The 18,052-nt window shown below is 45.5% G+C and overlaps 1 protein-coding gene across 1 annotated transcript in view; it reads right to left on the bottom strand.

Annotated features, from left to right (window-relative positions):
* Nucleotides 1-18,052, bottom strand: part of Otoa (otoancorin) — a gene marked incomplete at both ends in the record, with an annotated part of 74,303 nt that overhangs the window by 54,232 nt on the left and 2,019 nt on the right. Inside the window, 5 exon segments of the mRNA XM_013504888.1 lie at nucleotides 1,093-1,193; nucleotides 4,558-4,661; nucleotides 8,739-8,974; nucleotides 12,904-13,035; nucleotides 17,522-17,609. Of these exon segments, the coding sequence (XP_013360342.1) occupies nucleotides 1,093-1,193; nucleotides 4,558-4,661; nucleotides 8,739-8,974; nucleotides 12,904-13,035; nucleotides 17,522-17,609 (661 nt within the window).

Below are 18,052 nucleotides of genomic sequence, written 5' to 3'. Positions count from 1 at the left end.
GTTTTTGGTTTTGGTTTTTCTCTGGTACCGGGAACCGAACTCACGACCTTGCGCTTGCCAGGCAGGCGCTTTGCCGCTGAGCTAAATCCCCAGCCCCGGCACATATGTTTGAAACAAAGAATTGGAGTCAAGGTGCAAGCTCTTTACGAAGACCTTTGTGTCAGCAGCAGTCTTTAGAAGTTGTGTTCCCGAGTCACAGCGCCCACGGGGTTTTGGATTATCACTGAGTCAACAGCAGAGAGAGAGACACAGCTGACTAGGGCGGCAACTAACCTCACCCGTGCAATTCCTCCTCCACTGTGAGTGCTGGGGTCACAGCCCAACCTCTGCTCCTGCTGAAGGAGCTGTTAACAGAAGTCACTGCAAGCAGAAGTAGCTATTAAACCTTCAACGCCTGATGCTACATTTTAGGGAGGCTCATTACAGTGGAACATAATGAAATTTTCCCTCTTCAAATGCTTGTTTCTTGAATTTTTCTAGACACCTATGAAATGCAAAAATTAAAAAAACTGCAATCTTCGGCATAAGTGGATGAATACCAGTGACTTTTGTTTTGAGTTCATGCTTCCGAGAACTGGAAACTCCATAGCTTTTGTCCTTGGCCTTTCTTGAGTATAAAAATACCCTGGAATGATTTTTTCTGTTCCAGTCACCGTTCCCTTCATATCGCGTTTGTCCACTTCGAACACCCATTGTCTGTAATTCTTCTTTTCTTAGCTCTCCTAGTCTAGAATGAAGTTCTACTACTGACTGTTGAGGCCTTTGAAATGATAATTTTCTTTAGCCAGTAAAGGTATGTTGGGCTGAGTCAGATGTACAATTTCCGGAGCACCTTGACTAGCTGACTAAACACTGGAGCTTTAGAATACACCTCACCCAGGTGTGGGGGCGCACACCTGTAATCCCAGCACTTGGGAGGCTGAGGCAGGAGGATCATCGTGAGTTCAAGGCCAGCCTGGGCTACATAAGTAAGTTCAAGGCCAGCCAGCTCTACACAAGGAGACCCTATCTCAGATAAAAAAAAAAAAAAAGAATACACCTTACCCCAGATGTGTTAGTAATGGGGACATACAAAATATTTTTCCAACTTACTTCTACAGAACTAATTTTCATAATTTCTTCAAGTGATAGATGAACCATATATCTTCCCAAAATCCATAAGTTTTCTGCACTGACCCATGAAATAGAATCATCTAGAAAAAAACACAAATGAATAAATAAATAAAAGCATTTACACTGCGGTGTGATGATCACCAGCATCTTTGGTGTCAGGACCTTCTTACGTTCCTTGAGTCCTTCAACAACCATTTGTCGAGTGCCTACCTGTGAAACATTGTGTTACACACAGGCAGTGACCATTACCTGGAACTTGTTAGACGTGCATATTATTTTTTAGCGGCTAAATGTTAAAACTACTGCCATTTATTTTAGTTCAATTAGTTATTAAAGAATCTGGCAACGTGAAGTATGTTTGGCTCTTTTATTACTGTATCCCTTATAATCCACTGAGTAACAAACATTAGTGGATTACCGTACTCATCACAGCGTTACCGTACTGGAACAAACCAAACCACCCTTACCTCTCCATACGCACCACAAATGTCCCCCTTGGGCGTCCTGGCCACTCAAACGCCCCTCCTTACCCTGTGCCCAAGTTCTACCTTCAAGACTGAGCTCAGACTTTTCCTCTTCCTTAAGGCCTTCCCTTACCTGCTCAGCCGGAAGTAACCTCTCCCTCCTCCAAACTCCCGGAGGACTCTCTCTGTCCCTCTGTTTTGCATTTGAAATTCCCCACTAGCGACATGTCACTGGGCTTCAGGAACAGTCATGTCTAAGGTCCACCTGCAAGTTTCACTGAGTGGACGGCACTTGGGGAAAGAAAAAAGGGAGAGGAGGGCACACACCTCCAGGAGGCCGAGGCGGGAGGAGGGCAAATTAGAGCCCAGGGCAAGCAACGCAGCAGTTTAGCCAAAACATGTCTCAAAATGAAAAATAAAATGCGAGGGGGATGTAGCTCAATGTGAAGGCTCTGGGTTCAGTCCCCCGCTCCGGGGTTGGGGAGAAGAGGAGGAAGAGAAGGAGGAGGGAAGGGAGAGAAAGGAGGAGAGGAGCGGAGGCGGGGGGGAGGGGAGAGGTTACTCAGTGTGAAATTCGGATTCCGGGCGGCCGTAGTTACAGGCAGACGGAATTCTGCTCTGCACTGAAGACACTGGTTATTACGCTGTTCAATATTCCTGACACACAGACCTCAGAGTTTAACTCCAGGAAGAGGATTAACCAGCACCGCTTTCACTGGAAGACTGCTGGCCTCCTTCATGCTTCCCCAGGGCACCAAGCTGGCTGCCCTCCCAGGGCCTCGGTACTTCTCGGTCCCTCGACCTAGAACGTCCGCCCTCTGGGCCTCACAGGACTGCTTCCATCTCCTCATCTTGCTTTTCCTTCAAATGTCACCTACCTGAGATTCTTTAACACAGTGTTGGCCAACCAACAGCCCACGGGCCAAACCCAGGCCGCCGCCTGCTTTATACAGGCTGGAAGCCGAGAACAGTTTCGCTTTGTCCTGTTTTTTACTTGTGTTGGTGCATGTTTGCAGTACGGGATGATTACACTCGCCGTCAGGAGCTGGTACATGCACAGAACAATTCCAGCGTCCCGCCGCACCCCTCTCTACCCACTTTCTACGTTCCCAGCATCAGATTCCCTTATTTACCTGCTAGGACCTCATAAAGCTAATTATCATACACACAGATTGAAAACCAGACCAATAGGCCAAAGGGTCTTCACATTTTTTAACGGATGGGAGGAAAATCCAAAGAAGACTAACGTTAGGTTACCTGTGAAAATAATGTTTGTTTCAAACCTCATTGAAAAGTTTTACTGGGACCCAGCCCTGAGATCGCCCATCTATCACCCATGGCTGCTTTCAAAAAGCAAGATCAAAGACTCGAATAAAGTAAACATTTATTCAACTTTTAAATGCCCTTTACAGGAAGCATCTGCCCAGCACCATGCTAAAGCAGTAACCCTTCCTACAACACCACTCTTTTCTTCTTGTTAGGGTTTAGACATAAAAGGGCCCCCAGAGCCTCCTGTGCTTGGGAGGTGGTTGGGCGGTATGGTTAAATTTGTCTTACTGCCTTCTGTATTCTCAGCAGCTGACACAGAGTAGGCTGCTTTTAAGTGTTTAAAAGTTTATTCTGCTGGCATTACTGACATCCCATTAACAAGCTGGTATCTGAGAAACTGCCTTGTGAATCTACATCATCTACTTTCCCAGATTTTTATCTCAACTGTGATAAAATATGCATAACATAAATTTCTGCGTTTTGATATAATGTGTTCCCTTCGGTGGCATTAAATAGAGGCCTTCCTCAGGACCGACTGGGTCTTGGCTCCAGCACCCCTGCAGATGCGCAAACCCTCAGACACTCCAGTCACTTGTATAAAATGGTGTGGTGTTTGCGTGTAAGCTGCACACATCCTCCGCATGCTTCACACCATCGCTAGACTGTTCGTAACGCCTAATACAATAAAAGTGTTATCTAATAGTTGTTCCACTGTATTGTTAGGGATAATGACAAGGAATCGTCTGTACATGTTCAGTACAGATGGAACTTTTTCACCCACAGCTGGCTACATGCATAGAGCTAAATGCTAAATGTCTCTGGCGCTCAGAGACAGAGCTCACTGGCACCCACTCTGCTGCTATACACCCTCTCCGCCACCCATAGCCAGCATGTTTTGTGTCTTACAAAGCTGAAACTCTACCACCATTCCAATTTCTCTTTTTGTGAACTTGACTATGCTACGACATAGACTTTTACTACATATTTGTCAAATAGGGGCTGGGGATTTAGCTCAGTGGCATAGCACCCGCCTAGCAAATGCAAGGTCGTGAGTTCGATTCCTGGTACTGGAAAAAAACCAAAAAAAAAAAAAAAAAGTTACTACATATTTGTCAAATAAATGAATCCTGACCTATTTCGACTTTGGTTGCCAAGGAGCTCAGAGCTAAATGTCTGTGCATTACTGCCTAGATTTCCTAACTAAAGTATCTTATCTCTGTTTCTTACAGATATTGTTATACTTTTTACACAGATATTTTTATACAGATTTTAGACTTGTAACCCTATTCCAAAAGTTCTTACTGCGCCTGGCGTGGTGGCACACACCTGTAATCCCAGCACTCCAGAGGCTGAGGCAGGAGGATCACCACAAGTTCGAGACCAGCCTGGGCTACAAAGTGAGCTCAAGGCCAGCCTGAACTGCATAGCAAAAAGACAAAAAAAAAAAAAGTTCTTACCGAATCTAAGACGTCACTAAAACAGGAGGACACATCATTAACTGTAGGACAGAAACATCCCTCTCTCAGACCCTTCCATACAGGAAGCCTGTGCAGTGAAATGGACTTTCACTGAGAAGCTACAGCAGACCCTTCTGGACAGGAGGAGGACGATGGTAAGCATTACGAGAGGTGAAATCAGAGCCCTGCTTCAGAGATCAGCACGCATTTTGAGCGTGGGCTCCCCCCAAAACGTCCCCCCAACCCAGACTCACCAGTGACATTGGAGGACGTGCGCAGGGCCGCCGTCATCCAGGCGTACAGCGCTCTCTGGGCACGCGCCGAGGTTCGGTCGTAGAGGCCTTTGAAGACCGCAGATCTGCAGACCAGACATGAGCGTCCCTTAGTCACCCGCGGCGGGACCGGGAAAGACAAAGCGCAGGCCACCCCGTGCTGAGACGCCCTCCTCCGCAGACGGAGCTGCTTTGCCCGCCCCTCTTCTTTCCGTGCCCGGCCGAACGCCGGGCAAAGAGGGGTCCATGCAGACGGTCCCCACCTCCTCGCCTCTTGGTCCTGTTTTGTTTCTGTACGAAACAGCTTCGCTGAGATATAATTTTCGTAGCCCGCAATTTACCCACTTACAGCGTCCAGTTCAGCGGCTTCCAGTTTTTTCTCAAAGTTGTACAATCATCACCCTTAGCAGTGTTAGAACATTTTCAGCACTTGGAAAAGAAACGCAAGGCCCTAGGCTTTCACACCCTCATCTCTGTCTTCCCAAGTCCCGGAAGCCAGTGGTGTCCTCCCTGTTGCTAAAGACTTGCCCGTTTTGAACACTTCACACGAAAGGACTAGCACATATGCTGTCGGCCTGGCCTCCCGCACTTGGCATGATGTTTTCGTTCTTTTAGGGTTTTTTTGTTGTTGTCTTGTTTTGCTTTTGCTTTGAGGCGGGGTTTCACTATGTAGTCCAGGCTGGCCTTGAACTCACAGTGTATGCACCCAGGCTGGCCTCAAATTCATCCTTCTGCCTCAGCCTCCCACGCACTGGGATTACATGCATAGGCCGCCACTCTCGTTTGGCATGATGTTTTCAAGTCCGTGCGTGTCACAGCATGTATCGGCCCTTTTTATTCTTTTTAAGAGCCCTGGGGAAAGATGTCAATCTTAAAAAAAAATGGTCAACCTCATTGAAGGGAAAGGTTTCCCGATTGCAAAAATGCTGGCTCTATTATTTCCTACTAGTGCCACCTAACGTGATTTACCTAGTCTCCCTGTGCCCGTTTGCTTGTCTGAAAAATGGGTACAGGATTAACGGCGCTATCTTTACGAGAAGAAGAGGGGCAGCAGGGTAGAGTGGGGAGGGCACCAAACCGGGGTTCAGGAGACCTAGACTGAGCTCAGATTAAGTCCAATCCCACGAGATTAACGCCCCTGCACGCCAGCGACAGTCCAGAGCGCTCCCTTACCCCTTCTACCACCCGGGGAAAGCAGGAGGATGCTTCTGGGAGCGGGAAGCCGGCCCTCGCCCGACACCACAGCTGCCGTGCCTTGGTCCTGCGCCCTCTGCCTCCCGAGCTGTGGGGAACAGAGGTGTGCTGTTCACACGCAGTTGGTGGTATCTTTATAACAGCAGCCCAGACTGACTCGGATACGTAGGGGAGCACCCGGTCTCGCTAGGACTTAGTGACGCTCTGTTTCCACTGTATTTATTTTTATGATTACTTTTATTTTAAAAATATAGACACTGGTGTCTCATTTATTATAATGATATGAAATTTACGTGTGTGTGTGTGTGTGTGTGTGTGTGTGTCTTACTGGCAACTGAACCCAGGGCCTTCACCCCGAGTTACATGCCCAATCCCTTTTTTATTTTTTATTTTAAGGCAAGGTCTCACTAAGTCACTCAGTCGCCCAAACTGGGCTCAGACTTGCAATCCCCCTGCCTCAGCCTCCTGAAATGCTGACATTACAGCATTCATATTGCAGCATTATTGTGCGCCTCCTCACTCAGCTCAAATTTACTTTTAGAGTAAATATTTTGAAGCAAAAAAGGATGAGTCGCTAAAAAGAAAACCAGGAAGTAAATCCTGGCACAGGTGGGGGGTAGGCAGGGCAAACGCTGTGAGGGTGACCCCGGCTGCCAGAAATCTGAGGAACCCACTTTAACCAGTGTCTCGCAACTCCACCCACCATAGCCAGCGTGCCAGGCTAGACTTCCTAAAAAGGAGAAATGTCTGTTGTTTAGGAGTATTTCTATTGATTATTTTAATTTTATGAGTTTTATTATCCAATGTGTACTTAACAGAAAAATAAAATATCAATAAAGTATTAAACTTTAATATGTATTTAAGGTTTAAAATAAACATCAACACTTTCAACATCAACTGTCTCTTTATATACAAAGTCTAAAAAATAACAACAAAAATAAATTCCTATACGAACTACAATGAACATTTTTTTAAAACTCTGCAGCAAAAATGATCTTTAATTATCACTTCCAAGGCAGTCTGTGCTAAGCAATACTTTGGTACAGTACTTGCACACACGTGTGTTTTGCTGTTCTGTCTTTTTTGTGGGACATGCTTGACATCTTGCTGGTCTTGCTGTTTTGTTAGGAGGTTCTTGTGATGTTTCACCTGTCTGTTCACAGAATTCTGCTCCAGAATTCTCTTTTTTTTTTTTTTTTTTGAGACAGGGTCTCACTATGTAGTGCAGGCTGGCCTTCAACTCACTATGAGCCCAAGTTGATTTGAACTCACAGGATCCTCCTGCCTCAGCCTCCTGAGTGCTGGGATGACAGGCATGTGTGGGGTACCACACCCAGCTTCACAACCAATCTTGTCATCATGGTTTAACATTGACAGTATCAATACTACTTTGTTTTTCTTTGCCATATACAAGGTCAATGCTATGTCCTTCTGAAATCTAGATTGTACTACACATTTCTCTGTTGTAAATATGCGACATTTTTTCCAGAATTCTCCACTTTGTTCTTGAGACTCGCTCCTGTGCTGGGTCACTGGTGTTCTCTTAGCAAATGTAACATCAATAGATAACTAGTTAACCAAGCATGACATTTCAGTGACTTTTTTTCTTTCTTTTTTTCTAGTTTTGAAATAGAGGCAAGAAGTCTGTTCACAGCCTCGTGGTTTATCACCCCATGAACTAAGACCTGGTGGCTGAGTGTCACAACACATTTCTAACTCAAGCTGTAAAGTGTCTTCCCGTCTACCAGGGCACATACTTTTATACTATATTTGGAAGGTTTATTTATTGCTGAAAGCTACAACAACCATGAAGTGATGCAAGTTGCTCGTCAATTGTCAAGTATTTGAACAGTGTATAAATTGTTTGACAGCTCGAAACAAAGCTTTCAAAAAATGAGCAAACAGCAGCCAAACTGTCTGATTTTTCTTTCTTGGTGGGTCTTTTTGCTGTCAAAAAGTAGGCAATTTTGAAGGGAACCAAATCTCTTGAGTGTCTTTGTTCTAAAAATCTCAATGCCATAACCGTCACTTCTCCGTAAATCCTTTAGACTCAGATGATTAGAATGATAGAGTCCTGCTATGAAGCCTTTAGTTCACATAGGAGTGACGATAAATATATTTTGAGTACTACTGCTCATGCATAATGTTTTAATTGTATTTCATTATTAGTGTATTTTATACCCTCTTGTAGCATATCCTCTGTTATAAATAATTTCCAGCCTTGAATTGCAGTGCCGGCATTCCATCCAGGAGTTTTCACGTGTGACAAGAACCTAATAACATTCTCCAACCTAGTTCTAATGTTGGATCATTCAGGTAGACATGACCATTTTGTAGCATTTCAACCAGTCAAATATTTATTCTCATTAATGTTGTCTTCCTCATCTGAATCAAGGTCTTCGTTCTCTGCTTCTCTGTCATTTCTTGCTCCACCTCACTGTCATCACTTCCTGGGCTCACACGATCCGAGTCATCGGTAGCTGAGTCACCTGAAGACTCATTTTCCACCTCATCCCGTAGTTGTAAAAGCTGTTCGTGTGACATAGATGCTCGTGTGACATTGTACAGAGTTGTGTAACCCTACAAGAAAAATCAAAAGAAAACATTCAACAACACAAATTGTAAATGCACAGAAATGTAACACAGGGTGTAAAGTTGGAACACACTCACCTGTTCCCACTTTGACACACGTGTAAACACCTTGCCATCCATCCGCCAAGTAGGTGGATACAAAGGTGGTCTCCTGCGTTTCCCGGTGCAGCTACTGAGACACATAGCGTTATGCTGAAGTAAATATTTTCATTAGGCAAGTACGGTGTGGGTGACTGTTACTCAACATAGGCACTGAGGGTGAGCTTTTCCACAAGGTGCGTGCCAGCCTGTGCCCTGTCCTCTCTCTCTGCCACGTGTCGCCTCCTGGAACGCTCACAGCAGCACAGAGGTAAGTGGGGGGGGGAGGAGGCACTCACAGGTTCTTAAAGGCATCCACGTGCAGGTGCTGGGGCAGCCACTCGGCGACTTCCGGCTGGAGAAAGCGGGCTGAGGACCCCCTCAGGACCCTGCCCAGGATCTCCACACACTCCAGGGCACTCAGCACCTGGAAGCACCTCTCCAGCGTGACGAGAAAGAGGCTGCGGTTCACGCCAGGACTCTGCAAGGCTTGTTCCCGCATCTCCCTCAAGTCGATGACGATGTCCTTCAGGTCCTAAGGGAGGAAGAGAAGCCGGGTCACCTTGTGAGCCGCCTTTCCATTCAGAAGTCCTGGGAGGACCACGCATTCTGGGGCAGGGCTACAATTTAGCATCGCTGTTATACCATGCCCTTTCTAATCCCAGCTTTTATCATCTCTTATTTTGAGACAGGGCCTCACCAAGGGGTTAAGTTGCACAGGCTGGCGCTCTAACTTGCGATCCTCCTGCTTCAGCTTCCCAAAGTGCTGAGATGTGAAAACTTCTAGAACTTTCCATCACCTGCAGGACAAAGGTCTTCACCAGCTCCATCCACCCTAGGCACTCCTCATTCTCCAGGTGCACCATGACCATCAAACCTTAGTCTACCTGAAATTCTCACCACTCCCTCTTCTACTGAAATTCAGTTCATCCTTAAGGTTGATCTCAGCTGTCACCTCCATGGTGAAATCCCTTCTCTTCTCTGACTTCCTACTCTACAGACGCTCGTGAACCTGCCTTTCCTCCAGCCCACGGTTCTCAGCTCTGACTGCATATCAGAATCACCTGGGGAGTTTTAGAGAGTACTGATCTCCAGCACCACTATCTAAAGTTTGATTTAATGGACGGGGAGCAGAGCCCAGGCACCTGACTCCAAGGTGCATCCAAGGCTGAGCCAGGGAAGTCCTGAGCCCCAAGCCATGTGGATACTGGAGCGCTGGTTCCTAGAAGACAGTGAAAAATAGCCAGAGCAAATGAAGGATGAATCATGTGAACCACAGAACCTGGAATTCAGACAAGGTTTAGTCACAATCTGACTGATCTCTCTGTTCTTCACCTACGCACCTTCAAATAGCCACAGGCCAAATGCACATCACCTCATTTAATTCTCATGACAATCCGCTATCTCATGATCAACCCCACAGGTACTAGGGTCAGGCATTCCTAGGTTCAAATCCCAGGCCCCTCACATTTTCTGTGTGTTCTGGAGAAAATTGTTTTTAAAAGTTCTCAGCTTCCTCCTCTATAAAATGGAGATAAAGTCATTACCCGCCTCCTAGATTTGTGTAAGACTTGAACAAGACAATGCAGGTCAAATGGCACCTGGCACCTGGTAATCCTTGACTGATGTCCCATGCTGTTATTACCTCAGCATCAGAATAAGCACCAGCTCAGACATGCCCAGAGCTGAGATCTTAAATAGGTATTTGAACTCAGACCCATGATTTAAACCTGACCAAGTGTTTTCTAACTTCATCATCAGCTGTTGGTGGGTGAACAGTGGTTAAGACTTGTCAGGCCTCTCAGGGGGCCTGAGGGAGGTTTTCGAGGGTGAGGTTCCCAGGGTAAAGAACGCACATGTGCAGGACATCAGCAGCAACAGCAGGCAGTGTGGAGCAGAGCAGAGAGCAAGAGCACGGGAGCCACCTGTGTGGCTTTATTGTGCAATTCTTATACAGCTTGTCATCTCATGTTTACATTCCTACAGAGTGCAGTAACCAGCGCATGCGTGTTTATCTGTGCTTAGTCATGGTTACACAACTGTATCCCAGTGTGCACCTGCGCTAGACAAGCGGGATCACGTCCTCAGGGGTCCTTAGATGCCCCTGAGCTTTGAAGCAGTCACTGTGGTTCCCCACAATACTACACTTAGAGGTTCTTAAACAGGGGCCTGTGGCTAGAACTTAGGGCATCTGTGACGATTGGAAGAAAATTGCACAGTGATTTTCCCTAAAATAGAGCTGACATGTAGCATTTCCTTCAGGGATAAAGGTCAGCAACAAGGCACCATGGTGGTAGTGTGAACTTTGACTCTGTCATCAGCCAAAATCACCGTCACTTTCATAATGCATTGCAGTTATTGCAGAGATCTTGCAATCTCGTTTACTCAATATTTCCCCAAAATGACAGAAGTTACTAGATGTGCTGCTAAATTGTCTCTTTAATGAGCTAAAGAGGCCCATAAATTACTCTCCCTAAATGTGTTTGTTTTAAGTATTTTGATAAATGTTTTTCAATATAATTGACTTCCTGTGTAATCTTTTGTATTTTAATGAATAGATTTTTATTTTTTTTTTTTTAATTTTTTTTTTTTTTTGGTTTTTCTCCGGTACCGGGAACCGAACTCACGACCTTGTGCTTGCCAGGCAGGCGCTTTGCTGCTGAGCTAAATTCCCAGCCCCAATGAATAGATTTTTAAAACATGATTTGGCTGGGCATGGTGGTGCACGTCTGTAATACTGGCACTCAGGAGGCTGAGGCAGGAGGATCACTGTGAGTTCGAGGCCAGCTTGGGCTACACAGTGAGTAAGGCCAGCTGAATTGTATTTAAAAAAAGACAAAAAGCTGTCTCAGAAAAACCACAAAAAATAAAATAAAACAAAACTTCTTCTGAAGAAGGGGCTCACAGGCTTTCCAGGTGCCCCAGGGCTCACAGCTAGAGTCCGAAGCCCCGTTTCCACCCTCAGATTTGTTAGTCCCAAGATGCGTCACCCAAAGTTACTCGACCAGCCTCTCCAAGCCTCAGTTTTCCCATTTGAATACTGAAACAGTGGGATTTTTATTCCTCTTCTTTCTAAGGGTTCTGAAGAAGAGTCAATGAGTCTCTGCATATTAAGCCCTTGGAACAATGGTCAGCAAGCTACTTGTCCCCAGGTCAAAATTAGCCCACCACCTGCTTTCGTAAATAAAGTTTTATTGGAACACATCCATACCCACTCATCTATAGCCTAGGATCCAGGTTTCATGCTACAGTGCAGAGCTGAGAGTGACAGAGATTGAATGACCTACAAAGCCTTAAATATTCACTACCTGGCCCGTTAAAGAAAGTTTGCTGGTCATTCCATTAAGAGTACTACCTCACACACAGAAAACCTGCAACAGACTCTAATATCACTCTGATAGCCCATGTGCCCAGTTTTGCCATATTTTTGCACTGCCTTTACTATGATGTGCTTCATAATTTCCTTCAAGATAAGTCCTTCTTACAAAGCTTAATTCACTGAAAAAGCAAATATTACATCCTTGCCAAACTGGTTTGATGTATACTTTATATTTTAATACCAGACATTAAAGTAAGTGTATGACTAGGGGCTGGGAATGTAGCTCAATGATGGAGAGTCTGCCTAGCATGCATAAGGCCCTGGATTTGATCCCAAGCACTGCAATCAAGCAATCATTATCAAAATGTTTAAATGGTTCATTTCCTTTTGGAAAACATTGCTCCCTATTAAACTGTCTGCGATAAAGAAAACTCTCAGCCTTATCATTTGGGTAACAGTCTGAGTCTCAGAGGCCTTGCTCTGTGGCGATGTCCCATCACTCAGCTTATTTTGTGGAAATGATCTATTTCTGCTTTTTGTCTGCACTCCACACTGTAAGCACCTTGAGAGTTGGGGGAGACTTTCATGTCTATCTACTGGGGCAAGTAATTTTTCATGGCTGTTTATTAAACAAAACTATTAGGCTGGTTTACTGGTGCATGCACAGGTGTAATCCCAGCACTCAGGAGGCTGAGGCAGGAGGATTGCTGTGAGTTTGAGGGGAGCCTGAGCTGCAAAGTGAGTTCAAAGCCAGCCTGAACTGCATATTGAGACCCTGTCTCAAAAAGACAAAAATAAATAAATATTCTTAGATCCTTATGCTCCCCTCATGTCCTAGAACCCACAAGAACACAAATTATAAGGCTCTTAATTTGAACTGTGGAGAAAGGGAGGAAGAAAATCCAGGTCCTAAAGCTCCTGGTGGGTTGAAGGAAGAAGAAAGTGAGAGACAGAAATAAAAGGCCAGGGACTGCTCAGCTCAATTTGATTCAATTCAGCAAGCACGGGGGCCAGGGCTGTAGCTCAGGGCACAAGCACCTGTCTGGCAAACATGAGGTCCTGAGTTCGATTCGCAGTACCAAAAAAAAGAAAAAAGCACCATCTGGCCCTGGCTTCTCTATTTCTAAGTGCCAGGAACTCCTCACCAAGTGGTCCTGCTTGTCTTCTAAGAGGCACTTCAGGGCAGTGCGGAACTGCTGAGCGTCGGTTTTCCTGAGGTCCACCAGTAGCTGCTGGGGCTGGTACAGTCGCTGCTGCAGATGATTCTCCATGGCTGCCTGGATGTGAGGGGAGGGAGGGAAGAGTCGGTGAGGACGGAAGGACTGAGCGATTGGTCAGCACCATGGCCAGCAGCCTGGCTTGTCTCCCTCTAACTCCCCACGGCGTCCACACACCGGCAGGCTGCAGAAGGGTTTGGCTTGGTCAGATCCAAAACTTTGAAATAGCTGCACACGTTGTCAGCAACCTCTTCCAAAAATCCAAATTTCCAACTTCAGTTTGAAAATACAAAGATCAGGCAACACTAGGCACGCGTCCCCTTTCTGGTGACCACCAATGGGCCAGGAGGCAGCTCCTTGCTCAGCCCGGACTCAGCCAGCCTGACTTCCCCACTCCAGGGCCTGCTTGGTCCGCTCAGGTTGAGGGTGGTCGCACACCAGGAAACTGAGCACCTCCGGTGTGCTGCTGTTCTAACCCAAGCTATCAGCCGAAGAGCAAACTTCATGTAGAACGAAAAAGCTGTCCCCGGTGTTGCCTCCAGGGCAAGGAGAGAGACCACCAGCATCTATAAGAGATTTCCCCTGTGTCTGGGGAATTCTTTTCTAAATCTTCCCTAAACAGAAGTGCTCTAGGAAGACAGTATTTGTAGGCAAGAGGTAGTTACTAAAGCCGGACAACACATGCAAATTTCCCCCTTGACACTTCCTCGCTGTGCGGCTTTGGATACGCCACTTAATTAGGATTGAGAAGTAAAATGCAACACGCTCCATTCAATTTCAATTTCACATAAATATCAAACCATATTTTAGTATAAGTATGTCCCAAAAGTTGCATGGGCTATACTTAAAATTTTAAAGTATTAATTTTTTATTTGAAATTCTAATTGAACTGGACATCCTGTATTTTTAGTTGGTAAATCAGCAACATTACCTCTTGGCTTCATTTCTCTCATTGGGAAAATAAAGATCACGGTAAGACTTACCGTGCAGGGTTGTCGTGAGGTTTAAGTGTGTAAAATGTGTGCCTGGCACACGATAAGCACTCAACAATCATCGCAGCCTACTGTCTGTAATCTGAATGAGTAGAATGCTGATTTAGTTAGCGTTCCTCCCCTTAGAATAAAGGTCCCACATAGAGAGTAACGTGACTATTTTGTTCTTCTCTGAGCTCCCAGTGTCAAGAACTGCAGCTGGCAGAAAGCAGATGCCAAGGAAGTAGACTTTGAAGAAATGGGCACGTGCATAGGAAGAGAAGTAGTATATGCTGCTATGACTTGGATCAAAAATGTCCTCAAAAAGGCTTACATGTTCACAGGTGGGACTTTCGGTAGGTGAGTGGATCATGGGGCTCTAACCTCTCCAGTGGATTAAAGGATTAGTCCAGGGGTGAGTCTGTAGCTGAATGGGCTGTTAGGAGGTGAAGCATAATTGGAAGGTGTAGATCACTAGGGGTGTGCCTTTGAAAGGTATGTCTTTACTCTGGTTCTCATCATTCTGTCTGTCTGCCTGTCTCTCTCTCTCTCTCTCTCTCTCTCTCTCCCTCCTTTCTGGCTGACATGAGGTGAGCAGATTTCCTCCGCCACGCCCTTCTGCCATGATGTTTATGCCTCACCACAGGCCCAAAAGCACAACAAGCGGTGGAACCAGCTGAGAGTGCACTGAAGCCTCCGAGACCACGAGCCGAAATAATCACAACTTCTTTTAGCTGCTTTTTCCTACGTGTTTTTGTCATGGCAATGGAAAGCTGGTTAACATATACACCTACCAATCAGGACAAAATAGACGCATCTCATGAGAAACATGACCGGCTGAGAAAGCGGCAAATGTTAATTTTCTTTGGGTTGCTGTGACTGATAAAAACAGACACTGGCAACCCATTTGGGACCCCCCAGTCTCTCAGGAGCTATTGCTATTCCCCATTCCTTTTCCCCAATAAATTTTCCTACTCTTAACCTCTGTGGTCACTTAGAATTCATTCTTTGACTCTGAGGAACACAAACTGGGCATATCTGACATCTAGCATTTCTCCTATACCATCTTGGAGGTCCCACCAAGATATTCAGAAGGAGTTTGGAGACTAAAACTGGAAAGATAACTGGCCTAGAAGACAGCCGATATTTTGACCCGCATCCTCTCAGATCAACAATGACCCAGGACATGAGGGAACCTTTTCTACAGGAGCCTACAACTTTGAGGCTGCCAAATTCCACGTGATCATGCAGATGGAAACAATGACAAATGTGACAGACTCCTTTTACAGGGATCCACTAGATCAACCTTGTAAAGAGAGCTCATAACTGCTAAACTGCAGCATGATTTCTAGCCAAGGCCCATGATATTAGCTCTCTGGAAAAAGGCCCTGACTGCAGTCTCCCCTATACCAACCCTTCTCAGCTCAAGCAGCTGGGTGGAAATTACATCCCTTCTCCCCTAACTGCAGTTAGGGATACCTCTTCGGAGGGGAGAGTACTATAGACGGCTAAGTTAGATGGAAATATAGGAAGCAGCCAGACAGGCCTGGGCAGTCCAGGAAGTCAGTGCAGGGGAGGAGAATGCTTTAACACTGTGGCTGGAGGTCCATCTGAAGAAGATTAAAGTCACAACAGCCAGGTTTACATCCTTCTCAAGGACTAAACAAAGCTTGAGATTATTGGTGCCACCCTTTTGAGATCTACTCTATAAGTAAACCATTATCTCACTGGAGGTGGGGTGGGCCATCCCCTCCCAGTCACTAAGATGAAAAATAAGACTATAGATTATTGGCCAAGGTTAATGATGTCACCCATATACCTTTGCTACCATTGGATCAATATTACCTCAGCAACTATATTTGCAATCTGATTGATTAACCATAATTTTGACCCACATTATACCTACCTCCTGATTTTGCTCTATAAAACTTCCTTTGAGAAGCAGGCTCACTGGCAACCCATTCGAGACCCCTCCTGTCTCTCAGGATCTATTGTTATTCCCCATTCCTATCACCCCTTCTTTTTTCCCCATAAATTTTCCTACAAAAAAACAAACAAACAAACAGAAGCCATGTGGGGTCAACAGCCAATTCCAACTAATGGGCAGAGCAATCAGCTCTCTGGCTATAGCTATAACACGAACATTGATTGATATTTTTGTTCTTGTTAAAATGTAAGTAAAAATGGAAACAATAAAGACATATATTGAGAACTTATTTATTGGCCAAACATGTGACTGGCTTCTTTACTGACCAGATAATAGTTTTTAGATGCTATTTCCTCAGTTGTGTGTGCTATTTATGGTGTAATGGTAAAGATGCAACATACTACAGGGGGTTAATAGTTATGCCAAACTGCCCTTCACCACGCTCCTCGAGGAAATATCCACTGTACCTATCAACATTATTATGCTCGTTATTTTCTTTATAGCAAAGTTAAATGGGAAGAATAATATTTCCTGGATCCATGATTGAAAGGTCGATAATTATATGTAAATATTCACTCCCCTTGCTGTGGTTTGAATGTTTTCTGCCCCGCAAAGCTGCATGCGTTGGAAGGGTTGTCCCACATGTGGCAGTGGTTAGAGGTGATGAACCCTCTGAGAGGTAGAGCCTGGTGGAGGTCATTGGATCGTCGCCCTTGGAAGGAACTGATGTAGTTCTTGTGGAAGCTGGGTAGCTCTCGTGAGAGGTCTGAAGTTGACCTCTGTGCTGTGCTTTTGCTTCCTGTCCTGCCATGTGACCTCTCCCTCTCAGGCACACCTACCACCGAGAGGTCAGCACCATGCGCTGGCACTGCCAAGGGAGCCCTTGGTGACATGAACGACTTCTCACCACTGTGCTGCTTAGACTGTCAGCTTCTGAAACTGTAAGCTGAATAAACCTCTCTTCTCTATAAACTACCCACCCCGAGATGTTTTCTTATAGTAATGGAAAACTGACAAGTACATTTCTTTGTTCTTTTCATCTATAGAATTCCTCAAGTCTCGACTAAGTGTATGGCTTCTTTGCAGTAAGATGTGACTCTGAGTAAAAGTTTCTCTTTTATGAAAAGCCAATGCAATGTGAACAGAAGGAATTTAGTAACTTGCAGGCTACATCCTGAGAGGAAAAGGTGCTCATGCTCCACTTCCTCTTCCCACCCTCCCTCTTCTGGCTTGTAGGGCAGATGTGTCATTCCCACCAGGGGGTAACAACTTCCTACAGGATGACAGAGCAAAAGAGGCAAAAGGGACTCTGGCTCCTGGGCAGTCTCCTTTTCTGGGTCTCCCACTTAGCTCTGCATGGTGTAGGAGAAAGAAATAAACTAAACTCCAGATTACAGCAGCTCTGGAGTCTCTTGGTTACAGCAGATTGGCCTGTACCCTAATATACCATGTCTCCATCAAAAGTAAGAAAGTGAGAGACAGAAGAGCTTGTACCATTCTTTCAAGAAAAACTGGACAGAATATTCTTCTTTGTGGAAGTAAAGACTCTCTTTCTGCACCTGGCACGCTTCTTGCACTCTCCTGACCCCCGGATTTGCAATCCATGAGCACCGGCAGTAGAAAGTACAGATGGTTCCCCAGTACACACCTGCAGGCTGGGAAGGGTGAAGGCAACATTCCGGGAACCCAGGTAGTCCAGGACTTGGTAGGACAGGTCAGCTGTCCACCCATGGGCCCTTCAGAGAAACACAGATGGGAGAAAGTTATGATGACAACTTCCCCTGCAAGTAGCACTACACTAGCTGTGGGCCCCGGGGACAGCCATTCTGAGAAGACAGCAGAAGTGGCCTAGATGTTAGGAACTTTGCACTTGGAATTAGAAGCCATATTAACCTAGCACGGTGGTTGGGGCAGTTTCCAGTTTGGGAATCTGCCTAACTCCCATTGTCTCAAAATTATTATCAACTTCTGAGCTGTACACAGTATTATGACTCCCATACAATCCAGGTGGACTGACTACAGTTGAACAAATTGGAATAGAATCCAAATAGAGTGTTCCCTACAGTAAGTGTAAAATAGAGCCCTCCCTACAGTAAGTGTAAAATAGAGCCCTCCCTACAGTATGTGTAAAATAGAGCCCTCCCTACAGTATGTGTAAAATAGAGCCCTCCCTACAGTA

The sequence above is a fragment of the Chinchilla lanigera genome, unplaced genomic scaffold, assembly GCF_000276665.1.
Source record: "Chinchilla lanigera isolate Chin_1 unplaced genomic scaffold, ChiLan1.0 scaffold00092, whole genome shotgun sequence".
Lineage (NCBI taxonomy): Eukaryota > Metazoa > Chordata > Mammalia > Rodentia > Chinchillidae > Chinchilla > Chinchilla lanigera.
This window is presented reverse-complemented; position numbering and strand designations above follow the sequence as displayed.